The following is a 21338-nucleotide window of genomic DNA, read 5'->3' as shown; positions in this document are numbered from 1 at the left end:
CAATAAAATTTTACAGTATGACTTGAGTATGTGACACAAATAAAATGTTCCTTTTATGATCAGGCTCAGTTGGCGACCCAAGAGGTCGGTCTTTCTAGTCAAGTGATCATCATCCAAGAATCAGTTAGATCCTTGGCAATAGCGATATTTATATTTTTTGTTCCAACTCTATTTTAGTGGGTTTTAATGTTTTTTGTTTTAACTATTTTCTATGGTTTTAAAATCTCTGATTTTTGTTTTTAACCACCTTCAAAACAAAAGTGGTTCTCAGTTATACTTTTGGTTCTCAGCTCAGACTGACCTGTATGTACCTATGCTTGTCTGTGATTATCTCGCATTTCGTTAAATCGATTTTGATGCGTTTTTCAGGAAAATGTGTGTTACACTTAAAAAGTTTATAAATTTTCTCCTCCTACATACATACATACATATGGTCACGTCTATATCCCTTGCGGGGTAGACAGAGCCAACAGTCTCAAATAGACTGAATGGCCACGTTCAGCTATTTGGCCTAATGATAGAATTGAGATTCAAATAGTGACAGGTTGCTAGCCCATCGCCTAAAAAAGAATCCCAAGTTGGTAAGCCTATCCCTTAGTCGCCTTTTACGACATCCATATTTCTCCTCCTATTTAGATTTTAAAAAAGGAGGATATCGAATGGAGGCTGTTCCCTTTTTATTTTACAATAGTTATTACAATATTTGTAAGGTTTTTCTGATATCCACCGAGCACCCTCGGTCACCCAGGTATAAATTTAAGAATCATATCATATGGCTTAGCTAAATAGACCTAAGTTGGACAAAGTCGACGGCACTCTGCACGGGCTTTGAGGTGGGGTCGGTCCAATATACAAGCCCATTTTGATTCTAATGGGCATTAGCTGTACATTGAGCCAAGACGCTTACTTTTCCGGTGTGTAGCTATTCACACATTTGCTCATTGTGCGTTGGCGCATTAAATATGGAGCTCGAAAGTCTAGCTGCAGCAGCAATTCATTAATATTGCACATTTAATTATTATGCTACCCGGCACTTTAGAATAGGACCACCCCATCACTTTCCCATGGATGTCGTAAAAGGCGACTAGGGGAACAAAGCATACTTTCATTTATCTAAGTAATGCATGCTATACTGATATTTTGACATTTCATCAGCCCCTATCATATCGATAGCCTAGTTGGGTACAATAGCATCAATAATGAACGAAACTAATTTCGATATTGAGCTTTAAGACATCAATACAATTGAGAGTAAGGTCACTATGGATAGGCTAAAACAATCTATAGTTAGTGCAATATTCAGCAGCAATAGCAAAGATACTATCAGTACTGTCGATTTCCATTCGATATTGAAGTTCAATGATATAGATAATATTATTACTTGTTGATATCGATAGTATAGTAATGGTTTTGATTGAACCTTGGCTATCGATTGGTATGATCGAAAGTGTCAATACTCCATCGATACTTTCGATCATACCGATAGTGGATTATCGAACGGCATCAACACTATTTGAGAGAGGACCGGACCCTGTTTGTGAGTGGAGCTTGTTTATGCCAAAGAATACTCACATAGTTACATATATTTTCTTCCTAATAAAATTATCTCTCATACCGTTCAGGTTTACTATATAAAGTTTCTCACATATTACACTTTACCTCTAATTTATAAGGCAAAATGGTTGTAAGACAATATAATGAAGAGCTTAAATACTTGGAGAAAATTAACCCTTATTGTTGGAGAATTAAAAAAGGATTCCAACCTAACATGAACGTGGAAGGAGTATTTTATGTCAATAGCACTTTGGAGAAATTAATGTTGGATGAGCTGAAAAATTCGTGCCGGCCTGGTATGACTGGTGGTTTTTTGCCGGGCGTTAAACAGATAGCTAATGTAGCCGCTTTGCCGGGGATCGTGGGCCGGTCAGTCGGCTTACCCGATGTGCACTCAGGATATGGATTTGCTATTGGTAATCTAAAATTATTTTAACATTGAATTGGATTGTTAGCTCAATTTATTTATGTCTATAGCCAGATCTTCTGCAACAGACATCAATGTTTTCAACAAGTTTTTTATGAATATTTTGTTTGATGTTGGGTGTTAGAAAATACAAAACATTGACAACTCCTAGAATTTTCTTCACATGGTTACATTATAAATCACTTTTATTATGGAGGCTCCCTTATAATGTTTTCCCATAATGTTAAATTGTTTGGCAAAATACCATTTAACCATGATATTTACAGGTAATATGGCAGCATTTGATATGTCTGACCCTAAATCAATAGTTTCTCCTGGAGGGGTTGGGTTTGATATCAATTGTGGTGTGCGTTTACTAAGAACAAATTTACATGAAAAAGATGTGCAACCAATCAAGGTAAGAACATACTGACGTAGACATATATATATTTTACTGGCTGTGACTGTGACTTTGTCCGTGCCGAATAGTTGTTTTGGGCTTGATTGAACTCCTTAATAATTTTCTCAATTTTTTTCACATATTCCATTATTTCTTTGCTCCTTATAGTTGCAGTGTGATTTTATATAGCCTAAAGCCTTCCTCAATAAATAAAACCAGTAGTTCCTGAGATTAGCGTGTTCAAACAAACAAACTCTTCAGCTTTATAATATTAGTATAGATTTCAAGGATTTATTTAAAGTACCACTAGAATTCTTCTGTCAATGTGTACCCTATTTATTTAGGAGAACCCAAAAAGTATTAAAGGATCTGACTTAAGTGATAAAGATGTGATTGTATGTATGTAATCCTACTACTATTATAAAGGCGGAAGTTTGTATGGATGTATGGATGTTTGTTACTCTTTCACGCAAAAACTACTGAACCGATTACCATGAAATTTGGTATGTAGGTAGCTGAAGGAAGACCCAGAATAACACATAGGCTACTTTTTATCCCAGAGTTCCTGCGGGATTGATAGGGTTTCCATGCGGACAAAGTCGCAGGCGGCCTCTAGTTATTCATAAATATTATTTATTTCCAGGAACAACTTGCGCAAAGTTTATTTGATCACATTCCTGTAGGAGTTGGCTCAAAAGGCATTATTCCAATGAATGCTCGTGACATGGAGGAAGCATTAGAAATGGGGATGGATTGGTCTCTACGAGAAGGATATGTTTGGGCTGAAGATAAAGAACATTGTGAAGAATATGGACGAATGCTTAATGCAGATCCCTCTAAAGTTAGCCTTCGAGCTAAGAAAAGAGGTTTGCCGCAACTTGGAACATTAGGTGCTGGAAACCACTATGCAGAGATTCAAGTAGTTGACGAAATATTTGATAGATATGCTGCTGGTAAAATGGGTATAGAGAGAGTTGGGCAAGTGTGTGTTATGATCCATTCAGGAAGCAGGGGTTTTGGCCATCAAGTTGCTACTGATGCCCTAGTACAGATGGAAAAGGCCATGAAAAGAGACAATATTGAGACCAATGATAGACAGTTAGCTTGTGCCAGGATTAACTCTGTAGAGGGTCAGGATTATTTGAAAGCTATGGCTGCAGCTGCCAATTTTGCATGGGTTAATCGTAGTTCAATGACTTTCCTCACTCGTCAAGCATTTGCGAAACAATTTAAAATGGCACCAGATGACTTAGACATGCATGTCATATATGATGTCTCTCATAACATTGCCAAAGTCGAAGAACACATGGTAGATGGAAAAGTAAAGACATTACTTGTTCATAGAAAGGTATATACATGAATTTCATTGTATAGATTTCTATCTTTTTGTATTTCTATGTGTATGAAAAATATATTCGTTCATATGCATATAGTATTGCATCCAAACAAACTGTTGTTTGCAGCACACAATGTGAAAACATTTCATTGACAATAATAATACATACTTGATTTTGTAGGGTTCCACCAGAGCATTCCCTCCGCATCATCCTCTGATACCTGTTGATTACCAACTGACTGGCCAACCTGTCCTCATTGGTGGTACCATGGGAACATGCAGTTATGTCCTCACAGGGACACACCAGGGAATGACAGAGACATTTGGTTCTACATGTCATGGAGCTGTAAGTACTTTATGAGACAAACACCTATTAGAAAAAAAATAGTGCAGTCTCTTGACCTGTTTGTATGATCTGCATGGGAAGGTTTTTTTTAGAACAGCAAGAATGTATATTTGTGTTAATATTATTAATGAGAATTTTTTATTTATATATTTATGAATTCCAGGGCCGTGCACTGTCCCGTGCTAAATCTAGAAGAAATCTTGACTACAAAGATGTCTTGACTAAATTAGAATCTTTAGGCATATCCATTCGAGTGGCGTCACCCAAGTTAGTAATGGAGGAAGCCCCAGAGTCTTACAAAAATGTAACCGACGTTGTCAACACATGCCATGCTGCTGGGATCAGTAAAAAAACTGTGAAGTTACGACCAATTGCAGTTATCAAAGGATAACCTAATTTATAATACTTACCTTCCTATTATTTTACACCTACTTATTAAAAAATAAAAAGTTGGGAGTCTAATTCAGCAAGAATGTATGATTCTATTCAAAATATACTGTTATTAAAAAGAAGCATGCAGTATTAAAGGTTATATATCTTTGCAGTGTGACAATAGGCATTATCTAAATTTTCAAAGTTCTTTATAAGTATTTCCAATAGAATTTCATGAGAAATGCCGTATTTGCCGTGCCGGCTTTGTCTACCCTATACGGAACTTACGACGGGATATACGTTACACTCTTCGCAAGAAAGCTGACGCCCGCGCGTGCGTTGGTCGTTGCCGCATTTACAAACTTACGAATTTGTGAAATTTACAAATATCCAAATTTGACAACATTCGGTTGTTGGAAAATTTGGATATTATTCTAAGTCACCGAGTGTTACGTAATACGTATATCTTGGCATAAATATAATTATACTTACACATTCGGCAATATTTTTCTGTCAAAAACCAGCGCCGTGCATTAAAAATATTTTGCTAAATAATTAACATATTTAGCAATTCATTTCATCAAAATAGATAGATACACATGTATAATAGACATTACAAATATAATTCGTCGGCAGAAAGCAATAAGTTTAAATGTAAGTTTACTAAAACGTTTGTAGGTACTTGAGATTAAATAAATTTATTTATAAAAAGGGTTGGTATTTTTTGAATAAATCTAACCCAAATTTATTCCATTCCCATACAATTACTAGCAAGAAACAATTTTTTTTTAAAAGCTCTATATTACAGACCTATAGCCTTATGGTGGGGATGTGGATTTTTATAACAATACTTGCGACCCGCCCGCCACGCAAGGGTGCGATCTGCAAATAAACCTCCATCTCGAATCACTTATCTAAAGAAACCTGTAGTTTGTTGGGTAGTTTTAAAAATTTAAAGCACCCAGAGGAACAGACAGCACGAAGCGACTTTGTTTTATACTATGTAGTGAAAAAACAAGTTATTTTAAAGTTTTATTAACAACTGACAACAAACGACTGAGCTATAAGAAATAAATTAAGCCTAACATTTTTGGAGATACCTTATAACTACGATTGAGCCCGCTCAACATTGACTATTTTTTGGTTATATTACTTTTAACTTATCAGCTATGATCACTAGCAACGCTGTGCCCAGGAAAAATAATCCTGACGGTAACACTGTAATGGCATCGTCAGATTGTTCTGTAACAAATTAAATAAAATATTTAAGTAATTCAAGTGAAATAGTATGAAATTATCAAATAGAACCATAAGGTTAAATTTTGGGCCCTTTTCTCTTTTGGGGTATATAAACAACCTGCCTTGCATGACTGAGAAATAGACTGGCATCGTGTTGTTTACAGAAGATACCTCATTATTAATATTTAGGATGAATCTCCGTGAATAGCACTTCTGCCGCAATTTATAACTGGTTTTCAGTCAACAACTTACTGTTAAATTAAAATAAGACCCAATGATTAAGTTTACACTTCCCAATATGCGGCAGACAAATGTTATAAGTGGTAAAAGAATAGATTTTGTTGATAGTACTAAATTTTTAGGAATAACATTAAATTCAAATTTGAAATGGCATGCTCACACTTCAAAACCTTCTAAAAGCTTAGTTGTGCAGCATACGCTTTTTGTCGTACTTAAGTAGGCATTTGACGAATGTGGCAACTGCTAAGCTAGTATATTTTAGTTATTTTCATAGTTTAATGTTGTATGGTCTACTGCTTTGGGGAGCAGCAGCAGACATACAAACTATTTTAATTTTACAAAAAGAGCAATTCGAGCTATTTACAAAAAACAAAGAGATTCCTTTAGATAATTTTTCTAAATCCTAAATATTTTAACATTGCCCTCCCAATACATATGCGATAACATTATGCATGTTAGGGAAAAACTTACTCTTTCAACAAGTAAATCACTGCGGAACAATTATAAATTGTTGATCGGCCCAGCGTATCGGCTGGTTAAGATAGGGAAATCATTTTAGACTTCGATCAACTATAAACAACGAGATAAACAGTTCCGAGCAAAATAAAACAAAATATCGTCCTCACCTCAATACGTAATTATTATTACGCATATTACTTCGACTATTTGACAAAGTCCTATGTCCAAAAACAAGTGTATTGAAAATTTAACCTTAAATGTTTTATAATAAGGCACGCAATCCTTAAAAAACGTAGTTTGGTGTGACATGTTGTTAACTCAATGTTTCATTAAGAACAAAGAGGCTAATGGAGTGGCTTTGTTATCTTAAAATGTTTACCTTCACACACTTTAACATTTTGATACGAAATGCGTTGCAATAAAAATTGTCTATTGGATGTTAGAAGGAGTTTGTTTGGGTGTTATGAGTGTTTGAATGTCTGTGATTATGTGTCGATTTGGATATGAGTAGTTTATTTTTTACTTTAAAGGTAGTTCTTTTGTTTTTTGTGGACTTCTGTGGCCTAATGATCATCTTGCCTGACTGCCAAGTCGGAGGTCTCGGGTTCGATCCCGATTAAAAAACTTTTCACCTCGGTCTCTCGCTATAATAGAAATCCATTCATTCCTTATTATGGCGTTCTGCGAAAAACTGAAATACACGTAAATTGTATGTTATTCTGTAAGGTTTTACTTGCGACTTCGTTGGCATGTGATTAGAATTTACTAGATAGTCGTGTAATTGATGTAGTATCACCCTCTTACCAAATTTTACTTAATCGTTTTAACAGGTACCATTTTCAGATAACATTACATATTTCCATTCACCTCATTAAATAATTAATCAACCGAACTAGTATCAAAATAAAAAATCATAAAAAATAAAACAAAGCGACTCCACAACTTTATGTTCCTAGGCGAGCATCATGACGCGGCGACAAAACTATATTTGTTTCGTTTACTCTTTCATATTTGTTGACCGCAAGAAAGAGATAGGCGCGGATAGTGCAAAATGCCGAGTACCGTTAAGTTTTAAATATTTAATAAAATGATTTGATAGAAAATCAACAGCTAACTTATACTATTAAGTGCGATTACTTTAAAACTGAATTGTACTTAAATGAAATAGGAAACGCCATCCTTTTTGAGCGCAATTCTTGGACTATTTTTACACTTTTTAACAGAGCACTTCGTCATTGTGCGACGTTGTCACTCGTGGACGGACGAAACGAGACTAGCCGAGAACTTTACTCACTTGAGCGTTGAGTAGAGTTTTGCCGCGGACACTTTTTTAGCGGGATTGTGAGTCTAGTTGTTTATAGTACGTCAATGATTTTAGATTAATTTGTATAAGATTTTATAATAAATTACCAAAAAGTGATTGTGTGTGAAATTAATGATAGAAAATTCAAAAAGTAAATTAAAGATGAGCTTTGTAGGAAAGCCTACTACACGGATACAGCACGGAGGATCCTCTTAAATTCTTGTGCATTTTTGACATGGTGTTGACAATTTGTACAGTGTGTACATATCTTATCTTTAAATATTTGACGAAATATTCGTATTGAAATCATTAGTTTTACATCCATTCATGTTTTTTTAATGTAGACAATGTGCATTCGTCCACGATTTAGATTTAAGAGATCTATATTTGTTAATTGTCCGGAAAATGCTGCAGCGTAGTTTGTTTCGCCGCTTCCACTACACATGCGCTTTGGAAGCGGTTGTGCCTAGTTATAATTAGATTTAAGTAATATGACATCAAAAAGTGATACCTTGTATCCAATTTTGAAAATAAATCTATTCTAAGTATTTGTCGAAATTGATGATTCAACTGTAATCGTAAAATTTCTTTGTTCTGCCCTCATGACCTCGTAATGTTTATTGGCAATATTAGATCAATTACGCAGATGATCCTGGCTTTCAAATGAATATAAAGAATCATTTAATTAATTATTATTTTTACAATTAATGAAAAATACATTAATGTTTGATTTATTCCTTTGTATACCTGATTGAGGTTCTACTTTATCATCAGAATCGGTTGTCCACCCCATTGACCGTTCCAGGGCAGATTCCCATCTTGCTCGTCGAATATCCCTTTCTGAAAAATATGATATGGTATAAAATAAACTTTCTGTTATTAAAATTAAAGAACACTCATTGTAACTGCTGGTCATTGACCTATATATTACATTGTTGCTGGTGGAAAATACCATTATCTCTCAAGCATAGTTTTTCAAAATGGTGAAAATGTGCAGCCGTATGTATGCCATCATAATAATATAGCGAAAGAAACTGTTTTGTTTATTTTATACGAGACATTTGCCCGGGCTCCTTTTAAGAATAAAAGAACTCTATGTTACTCCTTGTGGAGACAATTTTTAATATCTGGGTCAAGTTTGATCAAAATCGCTGTGTAGTTTTTAAATTTATTCTTGCAAACGATATAATTTTTATTTTATTTTAATAATCACAGTATGGAATGTCGACTTCGTGATCATCTGTCCGAACCGATGGCTGGAAGATAAATAGAAACGGACTTTGGAGTAGGACTTTCAAATCAACAAAAAAAAATTGTATATGGAAGATCGGTTTAAGCATAATCAACTGTTCCCTCAATAGTGTCGGTTGTCGAACGGTTTAGGAGCCCAGCTAAAATGCACAAGCGATGCGTGTGGGGCACAGGTTTACACCAGGAGGAATAAGAACAGTTATCTCAATAGCACCGCAATTCTTCTTTAGCTAACCAATACTTACATAACGTCAAGTTGTGAAGAGTAGGTACAATGTAAACTAACAAACAGAAGACCACACTTATCAAGGTTGTTTACCTTACCAATAGCCTACAATATTATATTATATAAAGCCTTAGCACTTGTTTACCTCCTAGCCTTTTTTTGCTTTTGAGGTTCACTTCCGTTATAGTTCAATATCGTAAAAATATGAAATCGTAGTATACTTACCATCATTTGTAATAGCTGGTAGAAAAGTATCCGCCGGTGGGTTCGGGATAGCTGCTGGCCAAACACGAAGCGCTCGTCCAGCTACGATTGCTGCACCTAGGGCGGTACTCTCCATCATGAGAGGCCGGATCTATATTAAAACGTGTAAATAGTTTATTAGCTTTTTTATTGTGGCGTTAGTCCCGGTAACATCCTCACTTTCTCTGGAGAAGAACCCGGGGTGTACCCTTTGACCATGAATCGTGATTGGGTAAATCAGGTGTTTTAACGAAGCGACTTCCGTCGGATCTCTGGGGGCCAGGCAGGACCAGGGCAGGGGAACCTAGCCCATATTAAATCACGGTAAATATGTATGGTAATGTATGTACCTATTCCCTTAGTCGCCTTTTACGACGTCCATGGAAAAGAGATGAAGTGGTGGGAACCACACCGCACAAATAGTTATTTAACTAATATAGGGATTTACGGTTTCTAATGGTGTATCTAGATAATATTGTTACTCGTAAATATACTTAAATCGTTAGGTATACACCTGTATAATTAAATATAATAGCAATTATCCTTTAAACCCATAGAAATGAGAATACTATAAGACAATAGAAACACCATATTATACTGAAAATCATAGGAATATGTAGGAAATGAATATATAGGAAAATGTGTCTGTGAGACATCCGTCACTTCTATATGTACATAATGCGTATATCATCATGAGCTAGTCTCGAAAGACTAGAGGGCCACGTTGACACTATATTTTAAGAATCATTCAGTATTATATGATAAAGAATTCAAAATCAGAACGGATCAATGCTTTATTATCTCCCGGGGATTATTTACGGTAAAGACGACACTGCTTTGTAAATGGATAGAATGTTGACAATACTCACGAGCGGGATACCCAGCACATCGGCCTGCATCTGCATCAGCACGTTGTTTTGTGCCATGCCGCCGTCGGCCAGTAGTCGCTGTAGCGGCGCGCAGTCCCGCTGCATTGCAGCCGCTACAGCGCTTGTTTGCTGACACACCGCTTCAAGCGCCGCCCGGACCACATGCTGACGCCGCGTATTGCTGCTCAATCCGCATATTATGCTAAAAATGTATTGTTTCTAAATCTGATAGAGTGAAAGCGGTTTTGAGCGGGAAGTCTGGCTGTTTCCTTGATTTTTCTCCTTCTTTCTGACTTACCGGTTCCGGTTAAATCCTTACAACTCTGGAGAGGAGCCCCGAGTTCGCCCTTGACCGTGGATTCTGGACTGAGCTTTGTAGAGGAACCTAACCCATTGGATCATGGTCCAGTTGCCTGAATGTACAGGTTTTACTCACTATGTTTTCCATTACCGTAAGACTATCGGTTAGCACTCAATAAAACTACATAACTAATAAAGTGAGTCATCGGTTCATAGCCGAGGTGAGATTTGAACCCGCGTCTTTCTCATTCCTCTCTCATTCAGTTACCTGGATTGTTCTAGATAGACTTCATATTTATAAGTATTCTTATGTAGTAAAGCGTTTTAAATAAAATTTTCTTCTTATGGATCTTGCCAAGTGAAAATCAATCTGTATCATCATCTATGGATTACAGGGTCGGATGTCAGAAAAAGTACTCGTGTATACATATAAAACAATCCAGAAACATACTTACCCTCTAGCGTCTTTTCTCCAGTGTGGTGCATAAAGCCCGTTAAATGCTGGCACAAAACAAACACTGCCTTCTTCGTCATCTTCTACATTCGCTGCTAGTTCCTCAGTCTCCTTTACATCACTTATTAGTTCAAGACTTTCTTTTAGCCACTGAAGTGTATCGCCTATTGAAATAACAGTACAAAACATATTTAAACCTGCCTAGTGCGAGTCGGACTCGTTTACAAGAATCCCATACCTCATACATAAATTTTTCAGATCATCTATACTAATATTATAAAGCTGAAGAGTTTGTTTTGTTTGTTTGTTTAAATGCGCTAATCTCAGAAACTACTGAACCGATTTGAATAATTATTTCACTGTTAGATAGTCTATTTATCGAGGAAGGCTATAGACTACATTTTATCCCGGATTTCCTACGGGAAACGTCAACAATGCAGGTGAAAGTTGAATGAGTCGGCCATCTGCGACCTTTCCACGTGAACGCTGCGCAAACCAACAAAGATATAGTAAAACAACCTACTCATTTTTTGCCACAAAAAAGTCCGCGAGAGCATATATCTATCTCTTAAGGTTTACTTACAATAACCACGTTTATGTACATTTTTTAAGATTATTTTTTCATTATAAACATAAGTTATTTTGAAACCAATTTTCTTTAATTCAGTATTAATCCTTATCCAAATAAATATGTTTATTACTTTCGGCTTTTCATGTAGACTAAAATTGCCATTTACAGTACATAAATCCGACGAATAAGTTTTGAGATATAGTCGTTATAAGCAATTTGCAGCGAAACATTTAATACCGCGAACCAGCGTTCTTTCTAATACGCGTGACCGCCTGACCTGACTGTTGTTGATTATGAGTATTTAATTGTAAACACAACTGTCTTTGATATCACTTAATTTCAATGAACATCTTAGAAGATATTACTATTTTAAAGTAAAGTAAAGTATCAGCCTGTAAGATCCCACTACTGGGCAAAGGCCTCTCATCTCACTATACGGTCTTCGTTCCGTCGCGGGTAATGATGTGGGCCAAGTCGTCGCCAAGTCGCATAACAATTACCAGCTATAATTGATAAAGCCGAGGAGGATGTTTGCAAAAATAAATATGATGCCCAAAATAATTATTCCACGCGGACGAAGTCGCGGGCACAGCTAGTACATACATACATATGGTCACGTCTATATCCCTTGCGGGGTAGACAGAGCCAACAGTCTTGAAAAGACTGAATGGCCACGTTCAGCTATTTGGCTTAATGATAGAATTGAGATTCAAATAGTGACAGGCCCATCGCCTAGAAAAGAATCCCAAGTTTGTAAGCCTATCCCTTAGTCGGCTTTTACGACATCCATGGGAAAGAGATGGAGTGGTCCTATTCTTTTTTGTATTGGTGCCGGGAACCAAACGGCAGATCATCCTTTTAACATTAGGTAGATACTTTTCAAAATAAAACTGTACCATTTTGTAGCAGTTCATTTGATGCGGTATGAATTTCAAGATTTACCTGCTATTGCCACAGAGCCTTCTAAAGCATATACCGGAGGAGCGTCTGGTCCAAGTTTATAGGCAACAGTCGTCAACAGTCCATTCTCAGAGTGAACTATAGAATCTCCTGAAATAAAGTTAACTGAAATAACTAAATGAAATGATGTGTGTCGTCTTTACCGTAGACTGTACGTTTTTTATTAACCACAAGAGAAATGCATATTTTCGCGTGTAGTATAGATTGGTGACTCGTTGTTATACGCGATTCGCGGGTAATCAAAGTAAATATCTTGAAATTATTACGGGTACATTTTACCGGGATAAAAAGTACTCCATGCCCTTCATACATATGCAAGATTTCAAGAAGATTGATTGAGTAGATAACGCGTAAAGAGCAATAAACAAACAAACAAAAAAAATCGTTCTCAATTAAAAAGTAGTTCAAAATATTTTAGTCCAATCAGTACAATTTAAAAATTACCTGTGTTGTATAAAAGGAAGCAACCTGTGCCAAAAGTGCATTTAACTTGTCCAAATCTCATGCAACCTTGACCAACAAGAGCTGCTTGTTGATCCGCTATGCACTGTAAAACAGAAAAATAATTATTAAACAATTCTATCAATTAAAATATTTATATGGCTTCTTTTTTGTGCCCGATTTTAAATCCTAAAGGAAACATTACTTAGGAAACTCAGCGTTCTTACAATTTTTGCCAAAAAAGCTGTTATTGCCATTTTATTGTTGTAGTTTGTTTGTATGCCAATGTAATATATCTTCGGCCTGGCTATCATCTGTTATTTTCCCCTTATTCTTAAGGGAGCGCCGAGCAATCTAAACCCACTACACTAGGTTTGTCTTATATCTTATTAATTATGACGGTAATATTAGTATTTGCACGTGTGCCAATGAACTTTTCATTTAAGTATTACCTTATAAAAAACTCGTAATTGGAGATTGAATCGTGAACACATTACAGAAGAAAATATTGCAGTCAATCTGTAAATTAATTATTTACTTAGATGAATTTAATTCAAGAATTGGACAGTTGAATATATGTTAAATTTTAGTCAACAAAATATTTTGCATGGTCCTGGTTGATTTCATTATTTATAGTTGGAATGTCATGAAAATCATAAGTTACCATATAATAAATAGGTAACAGCCTCTTTCCCAACCATTGTCTTTAAATATTTAGTAATGAAAAAAATACTTACTCCGGCTATAGGAACTCCAAGAAGAGGACCAGTTGTAATGTAACCGTAGATCTCAGAGGAGCTTTTAATTTTTGGTAAAATTTTTAGTGGTACATCGAAAAATCGTAGTAATCCTTTATCCCATTTAAGACTTCTTAAGCACATGAGCTGTGTTCGTGATGCATTGGTAACGTCGGTTACATGAATTCCGCCGAGGCTGCCTCCTGTAAGATTCTGAAATTAAACAGTTGAGTAGTCCATGATACCTGACAATTTGTCTTCTTGCTAAAAAACTAAAAACGATGTCAGTCCCGCTTCTGCCCTGATATCTCAGGAGCCTGATTGACTAACACATGTTCATAACACTGAAAACGGTCTGTTGTGTAGTTATTAATTATCGTGAAGTGGGTATTTGAATAAATCAGTTGTTGTCTTGCACTCGAAGTGTTTCATTCAATTATAACATGGTGACAGCGGTTTTGATTATTTTACACAGTTTTTCGAAGAAAACTGTCGGAAAGTTTTGAAGCACGTAATTAGTGTAACTGGAAGTATAAAAATCAGTGATTGTTTGCAGTAAATAAGTGTTTTAAAAATATGGAGCATGCCCGACCTCCAGCGGAATTAAACATGGACGGCGGTCCCGTTAGCAGGGCTAACGCGTGGAAAAAGTGGAGACAACAATTCATGTTATTTGTAAAGGCTTCTGGAGTTCATTCTGAGCCATCAAGTGTGCAAGCCAGTTTACTTATTAATTTGATTGGCCCTGACGGTTTTGACATATATCAAGCATTTACTTTTGAAACCGAGGCAGAGAAAGATGATGTTCAAACGGTTATAAAAAAATTTGATAGCTATTTTGGAACTAAAGTTAATAAAACTCTCATACGTTATAAATTTTTCACTCGAAATCAGGAAGATGGTGAATCGATTCAGCAATATGTGACGGCCTTACGACTGTTAAGCAAAGATTGCGAATTTTCGTCGCTCGAAGATGATTTAATAAAAGATAGAATCGTGTGTGGTATACGCAATTCGACATTGAGGGATAGATTATTGCGAAGTGAGGACCTCAACCTTGACAAGGCGATGAAGATATGCCAGGCCGAGGAGTTATCACAGGAGAGTGGATCGCAGTTGAGTGGTAATAGTGCAGTGCAAGTGAATGCTGTAGAACAACGCGGTGCATATAGCAGGCGCGGTATGCAAAATTTAACTGGCGTCGGCGCCGGACCGAGCCGTGCGGGAGCGAGCAACCGCGGACGAGGCCCGTTCGTGGCAGCGGCGGCGCGGGGCGAGCGGCGCGGCGTGACTCGCCCGATCGCGGCGCCGTGTCGGCGCTGCGGAGGCGCGCGCTGCATCAGCGGCGACGGGTGTCCTGCGCAGGTGGTAGATTGTTTTGTGTGCGGGAAACGGGGGCATTTCGCACGTACATGTAAGTCGAAATTTACTTTTAAAAGTAATGAACGTGTCAAAAGGGTATATGATATTGAAGATTATCAAAGCAGTGATTCGGAATGTGAGAGGTTTTATGTTTCGGTAATTAAGGGACGGAAAAATAGTTCGGATGAATGGTGTGAAAAATTATTATGTGGTAATAGGGAAGAAAAGTTTAAGTTGGATACAGGGGCGGACATAAATGTGATGTCTTTAGAGACATTTTTATTGTTAGGGTTTAACTTAGAAATGTTAAAGCCCGACAGAATTAAATTAGAGTCGTATAGTGGTAATTTCATACCAATAAAAGGAGTTTGTTATTTGCAATGTGTGTATAAAAGTCAAACCTTCAACCTCAAATTTGCTATTGCAGATATGAGTTGTCAAAGCGTGTTGGGACGGAAGAGTTGTGAGGAATTGGGTTTAGTGCGCCGCATTCATTCTGTTAAATTGTTGGAGTTCAAGGATTTATTTACAGGGTTAGGATGCCTACCAGGCAAATATCACATAGTAATTGATGAATCTGTGCGTCCGGTAGTGTGTGCTGCTCGAAAAGTTCCCCTGGGTCTCCGCGATCGTTTAGCAGAGGAACTGAAGAAAATGGAAAGTCTAGGAGTGATAAGAAAAGTAACTCATCCAACTCCATGGGTCCACCCATTAGTAATAGCAGCAAAAAAGAATAATGGTATCCGTATATGTCTTGACCCTCGGGAACTGAATCGCGCCGTACAACGTGCTCACTTTCAACTTCCCACTGTAACAGAACTAGCAGCTAAGTTACATGGTGCTCGGGTATTTTCTGTATTGGACGCAAATTCTGGATTTTGGACCGTGTCGTTAGACGAAGCGAGTGCCGACCTTTGTACGTTTGCAACCCCATTTGGCCGTTATCAATTTTTAAGACTACCCTTTGGCATATCTTGTGCATCCGAAGTATTTCATAGCAAGATGCGTCAGCTGTTAGAAGGCTTGGAGGGAGTTGATAATTTTGTTGACGATATAATATGCTGGGGAAAAGACAGACAGGAGCATGATAGAAGGTTAGATAATTTATTAAAACGGGCGAGGGAAATAAATTTAAAATTTAACAAAGACAAATGTAAAATTGCTGTCAAACAGGTTACATATTTGGGGCATGTTTTTGACGCCGAAGGCATGAGACCGGATTACAATAAAATAAAGGCCATAAAAGAAATGCCGGTTCCAAAAGATAAGAAAAGTTTAGAGCGATTTTTAGGCGTAATTAATTACTTGTCTAAATTCATTCGTAACTATTCTGAGTCAGCCATACCTTTGACAACCTTGCTAAAGAAAGATAGTGAGTGGCAGTGGGAGGAAAGTGCACAACAGGCCTTTGAAACGTTAAAGCAACGGGTATGTAGTGCACCGGTACTGGCTTTGTATGACGTATCAAAGCCGGTGGTGTTATCTGTAGATGCGTCCCGAGACGCATTGGGCGCGGTGCTCATGCAGGGCGGGCGGCCAGTCGAGTACGCGTCGCGGACGCTAACGGACGCACAGAGGCGATATGCTCAAATTGAAAAGGAGCTATTGGCTATAGTATTTGCGTGCGAAAGATTCCACCAATACGTGTTCGGAAAGAAAGAAATTCTTGTAGAATCCGATCATAAACCTCTCGAGAGTATATTTAAAAAACCCTTAATGTCAGTCCCGGCTCGCTTACAACGCATGATGCTAAGAATTCAGGGTTACGATTTAGTAGTTAGTTATAAGCCCGGTAAATACATGTATATCCCAGATGCCTTGTCTCGCGCACCACTGCCTGAGTTATATAGTGAAGAAGTGCACGAAAACGTATTATACCAGATTCAGATGATAATTAATAATTTACCTATGTCAAAAAATAAACTAGAATTAATAAAGAAAGAAATTACACGAGATTTAGGTTTAAAGGAGGTGTTAAACTGTATAAAGTATGGTTGGCCAGATCATAAATGTAAACTGCAAAATAATATAAGAGAGTTCTGGTCAATGAAGGATGAATTATTTGAAGTAGATGATGTAATATTTAAGGATAACTTAGTTCTTATACCTAAAAGCTTAAGAAGAATTATGCTAAATATTGTACATGAAGGACACTTGGGCATAGATCGGTGCAAGCGTCGCGCAAGACAAGTGATGTTCTGGCCGAATATGTCGAGCGACATAGAAAACTATGTTAAACAATGTCGTGTGTGCCAGGAGAGTTTAAACGCGCCCGCCAGGGAGCCTTTAATATCAATAGATATCCCCGAGCTACCATGGAATAAGGTGGGATCGGACATTTTTGAATTTCAGAAAAAGTACTTTTTAATTATTGTCGATTACTATTCAAATTTTATTGAAGTAATCAAATTAAATAACCTTACTTCAACCGCCGTGATACAAAGTATGAAAGAAGTATTCTCGCGCCATGGTATACCGGAAACATTGATTAGTGATAACGGAACACAATACAGTAGCCGCGATTTCAAATTTTTTTCGGATGAATGGGGATTCACACACGTGACGTCATCGCCACATTATCCACAGGCGAACGGCAAAAGTGAACGTGCTGTCCAAACAATTAAGAAACTACTTATAAAATCTGTTAAAAGCGGTGGAGATTTTTACTTGGCTTTGCTTAATTATAGAAACACACCTAGGGAGGGTTTAAGCTCTCCAGCACAACTCCTGATGAGTCGTAGGTTGCGATGTAAATTACCAGTTAATTCTAAATTGTTAGTTCCTAAACCGGTGGAAGTATCTGAACATTGTAAGCTATTGGAAAAGCAATCTATGTCAAGCTATTATTATAATCAAAATTGTAAAAAATTACCTGATCTTGAAAAGGGTGATGATGTCATTTGTATTGAAGGAAAACAAAGAAGCAGGGGCACAGTGGTGGGCGTAGCAAACACGCCTCGATCATATATTATACAAAATAGATTAGGTAATCGCTATAGGCGAAATCGCAGGCATCTGATTAAATGTCAGTTAGGAGACTCCGATCAAATGAATAATGCACCAGAGTCTGACTCTGTTTTTAGAAAAAAATATATGGAAGCGAGTGAGGAAATAAGTCTATCGGAGGAACCCATTCCTAAACAAAGTAAAAAACCTCAATATGAAATCAATAGACCTATTTCACCACCGCTTACACGCCGTCGTGCTAGGGCTAAACAGGCGACAGAGGGACCAGTGCCCCAATAGCCTTGTAATTACATTTTTTATCACATGGAAATACTTTATAAATTTAAACTAAATATCTAGGTGTAAGTAATATCTGTATGGGCAGGTGAAAATAATAAGAAGTTAAAGTTATGTTGTTTCATTTTCTATTTTTGTAAAGGGAAATATTGTAGTAAATATTTTAAGGGAAAGATGTTGTGTAGTTATTAATTATCGTGAAGTGGGTATTTGAATAAATCAGTTGTTGTCTTGCACTCGAAGTGTTTCATTCAATTATAACACGGTCATTGCTAATTTGCTACATAGCTGCTGTAAGATTTGAACCTGTATTACATTGTGCATCAAATGTGTTTTTTATTCGTTCATTTTCCACCGCCCCTTTTCATAACTATATATAAATAATACAGGTATAAAACGGGCACGTAACGTACCTTTATTTTTTCGAATTCGAAACTGTTTTCCTGCACATACTGTATTATTTTTAAATAGTATAATTCAATGCGAAAATTTAAAATGACTTTCGTAATATTAACATTTCACTTATATAACTAGCAACCCGTTCTGGCTTCGCACACGGGTATTTCAGTAGGTGTATAATGTTGAAACTAAATTACTTATTTTGACTATTTAACTCAAGAACTTATTTCGAAAAATCACAACTTAAACTTGCCAAAATACTTATTTCGACAAAATTACCATAAAAATTATTCACAACTAAAAGTAGGCAAATTTTGGGCTTAAAAAAAAGAATATTTTATTTTTAGCGATAAGTCCGCCTTTGTACCATCTATATCTGCTTTGTGTTGTTTTGTATGTTTTACTCTTATGGTGCAATAAAGAGTTTTATCTATCTATCTATCTACTACGTGAAAATAACCAAATCAAATAAAGTAACTCTTAAACTACCTAAATAACTTAAGTACATATGTATATCTATCTACTAAACAAAGAAGAAATTTCAACTTATTCTAATAATCTTTAAAACAATCCATTTTGATCAATATAGGTATCTAATATATCTACTTAACATAAAATAAAAAGGAGTCTACGCAATTGAAATTATTGTTTCAAAGACGACGATATCATTAACGCTGTCAAAAAATATCTTACATCATAAGGAATCCGCCCTGAGATTGTAATTTTTCGATAACTCGTAATTTTTTTTTTTGGATATAGTATAAAAGACAACTTTTATCAACGTGACATGCATCACTGTAATCTTCTTCCTGATTTTACAAATGCAAAAGTATGTATGCTGTTTGTTCATGGTAACAACTGAATGGATTTATATGTCAGAGTAACAGAACTACTTTACACAAATTAAGTTGCAGGCAGAAGAAAATGTGTAAAAACCTACCCATATCAACCAGGTATCTACAGTGCCAGCCATACAAGTTCCGTTTGCCACAGCCTCTTTGATAGCGGTTACGTTTTGCAATAGCCATTTAAGCTTTACAGACGAAAAATATGTGGACAGTGGAAGCCCACTACACTGCACCACTGCATTCACACATTGAGCTCCTTTGTTCTTTGGCAATTCATCTACAATTTTTGAGGTCCTTACGTCCAGCCAAACTATAAAAGAACACTACTTAAAAGATAAACCATTAAAACCTTTCAAAAACCGGGACCCATAATAATAAATTAATAAGTTTAGTATTGTGAAAAATTACAATAGTCATTTTAGATGTTTACATACAGATAAGACAACATTAAACAAAGTGACTTATCAATGACCTAATAAGGTGAAAGATATTTGGATATAAAATAAAAGTGAGGAAACAAACCTATGGCGCTATAGAGGGGCTGCCCAGTGCAAGAGTTCCACACTATAGTTGTTTCTCTTTGATTTGTTATACCTATTCCCACAATATCCTCAGGATTTATGTCTAATTTTCTCAGATTATCTATTGTCACCTGTAAATAAGAATAAATCGTACTTAATATATGAGTTTATCATTACCTGTTAAATGGTATTATTCTAAAATATATCAAAATCTTTCCCAAGAAGCAGCTCACACCATTTTGTTCAGACTAGCATGGAAGCTTGCACTAGAAAAATGTGTCTCTAATACTGCCTATTCCCTTTTAATGTTATCCATGAGAAAGAGATGTAGTTTTCCATATTAAAATTTCTGGGACTCGCACTTTTGATTGAACTACTTTTGCAACATTTTGTTGCCTGACACTTCCAATTTTGCACTTGCTCTTTTTTAATGTTTTCTGCATAATGATTAAAAATTAATATTTGAAAATAAAATTTCACCAAGCAAGCTTATCAATGTCTCTCATCTTTGCATGTGCGTTTGTGTGTCCCTGGTTGCACCCACTGGCGGTAGTGGGTGCACCACTTCAAGTTCCGAACCTGGCCTCACAACACAACCAAGGAAACTTACCTCTATGCATTCTAACACAGCATCCAGAATTTCCAATGCATCTTGTTCGACCCATCCTTCTTGAGGGCTAAATCTTTTAAGGGATATTTGATGGTATGTTAACACCTCTGAGGTATAAGCAGCAAATATCTGTAATGGTAGAATAAAATTAACAAATAATTGGAATGGCAATGTAATATAAATTTACCTGATAAAGTATTCAATCTTCGAGCGATCCCATAAATTAAAGAAGAAAATAAATGACACCAGTACACTCTCGTTTCTGCTGTGTAATAAAATTTCTTGAGTTTCTGTATACATGACTTGGTAAATAAATGAATAATAAAATATTCATTTACCAAAAATTTTACATTGGATGTCCCTTCATCAATAGCACCGATTAATGGGCCAAATCTACCAAATTCACGCATATTCATTGGCAGGCACTACATACTTGGGTAACAGAAGGAAATAGAAAAGAATGAAGATAGGTAAGTGTAGTTATTTTTCAAATACACAGGAACAAGCGCGATGTGATACAATCTAACGTGCGATATGAATGCTTAGTTAATCAGCTGTTTGGGTTGACATTTGTGTGACTTTGACGTGTTAATTTTTAAATTTGTTAACAATGACACGTACGTTTACGGCAAACATTTTCGTTTTTCG

At 36.4% G+C, this 21338-nt stretch overlaps 3 protein-coding genes across 4 annotated transcripts; 2 read left to right on the top strand and 1 right to left on the bottom strand.

Annotated features, from left to right (window-relative positions):
- Nucleotides 1–1482: 1482 nt before the first annotated feature.
- Nucleotides 1483–5667, top strand: LOC106131867 (RNA-splicing ligase RtcB homolog). The gene is made up of 6 exons (XM_060954769.1): nt 1483–1970; nt 2248–2378; nt 3004–3708; nt 3878–4042; nt 4206–4434; nt 4471–5667. The coding sequence occupies exons 1-5, from the start codon at nt 1679–1681 to the stop codon at nt 4431–4433; spliced, it is 1521 nt and encodes a 506-aa protein (XP_060810752.1). The 5' UTR covers nt 1483–1678; the 3' UTR covers nt 4434; nt 4471–5667.
- LOC106131866 (glycerol kinase) lies at nt 5434–21223 on the bottom strand. Of its 2 annotated transcripts, none has more exons than XM_013331107.2 (12): nt 21029–21223; nt 20691–20819; nt 20082–20211; nt 19652–19869; nt 13708–13920; nt 12974–13076; nt 12512–12619; nt 11000–11162; nt 10245–10446; nt 9358–9487; nt 8403–8495; nt 5434–5656 (listed from the first exon to the last, which is right to left on the bottom strand). In XM_013331107.2, the coding sequence occupies exons 1-12, from the start codon at nt 21104–21106 to the stop codon at nt 5559–5561; spliced, it is 1665 nt and encodes a 554-aa protein (XP_013186561.2). In that variant the 5' UTR covers nt 21107–21223; the 3' UTR covers nt 5434–5558. The 2 variants fall into 2 exon arrangements, with proteins under 2 accessions (XP_013186561.2, XP_060810751.1); XM_060954768.1 differs by having other exon boundaries at nt 10245–10425.
- On the top strand, nt 14070–18549 carry LOC132904424 (uncharacterized protein K02A2.6-like). Its single transcript, XM_060954767.1, has one exon. It carries the CDS (start codon nt 14284–14286, stop codon nt 18313–18315), a length of 4032 nt encoding a protein of 1343 aa, XP_060810750.1. The 5' UTR covers nt 14070–14283; the 3' UTR covers nt 18316–18549.
- Nucleotides 21224–21338: the final 115 nt, after the last annotated feature.

The sequence above is a fragment of the Amyelois transitella genome, chromosome 5 (genome assembly GCF_032362555.1).
Source record: "Amyelois transitella isolate CPQ chromosome 5, ilAmyTran1.1, whole genome shotgun sequence".
In the NCBI taxonomy this organism is placed as follows: Eukaryota; Metazoa; Arthropoda; class Insecta; order Lepidoptera; family Pyralidae; genus Amyelois; species Amyelois transitella.
Note: the sequence above shows the minus strand (reverse complement) of the source record. Positions and strands in the feature narration are given on the sequence as shown.

Bases quoted from the DNA above. Each gene is read 5' to 3' on its own strand.
- LOC106131866 (XM_013331107.2), bottom strand. From the start codon at position 21,106: ATGAATATGCGTGAATTTGGTAGATTTGGCCCATTAATCGGTGCTATT. The intron at 19,870-20,081 runs GTTTGTTTCCTC...GTTCTTTTATAG, and splicing joins GCCCCTCTATAGCGCCATAG to TTTGGCTGGACGTAAGGACC. The intron at 5,657-8,402 runs GTATACAAAGGA...AATTTGTTACAG, and splicing joins TAAAGTAGAACCTCAATCAG to AACAATCTGACGATGCCATT.
- LOC106131867 (XM_060954769.1), top strand. From the start codon at position 1,679: ATGGTTGTAAGACAATATAATGAAGAGCTTAAATACTTGGAGAAAATT. The intron at 1,971-2,247 runs GTAATCTAAAAT...TGATATTTACAG, and splicing joins AGGATATGGATTTGCTATTG to GTAATATGGCAGCATTTGAT. The intron at 4,043-4,205 runs GTAAGTACTTTA...TATGAATTCCAG, and splicing joins GTTCTACATGTCATGGAGCT to GGCCGTGCACTGTCCCGTGC.
- LOC132904424 (XM_060954767.1), top strand. From the start codon at position 14,284: ATGGAGCATGCCCGACCTCCAGCGGAATTAAACATGGACGGCGGTCCC.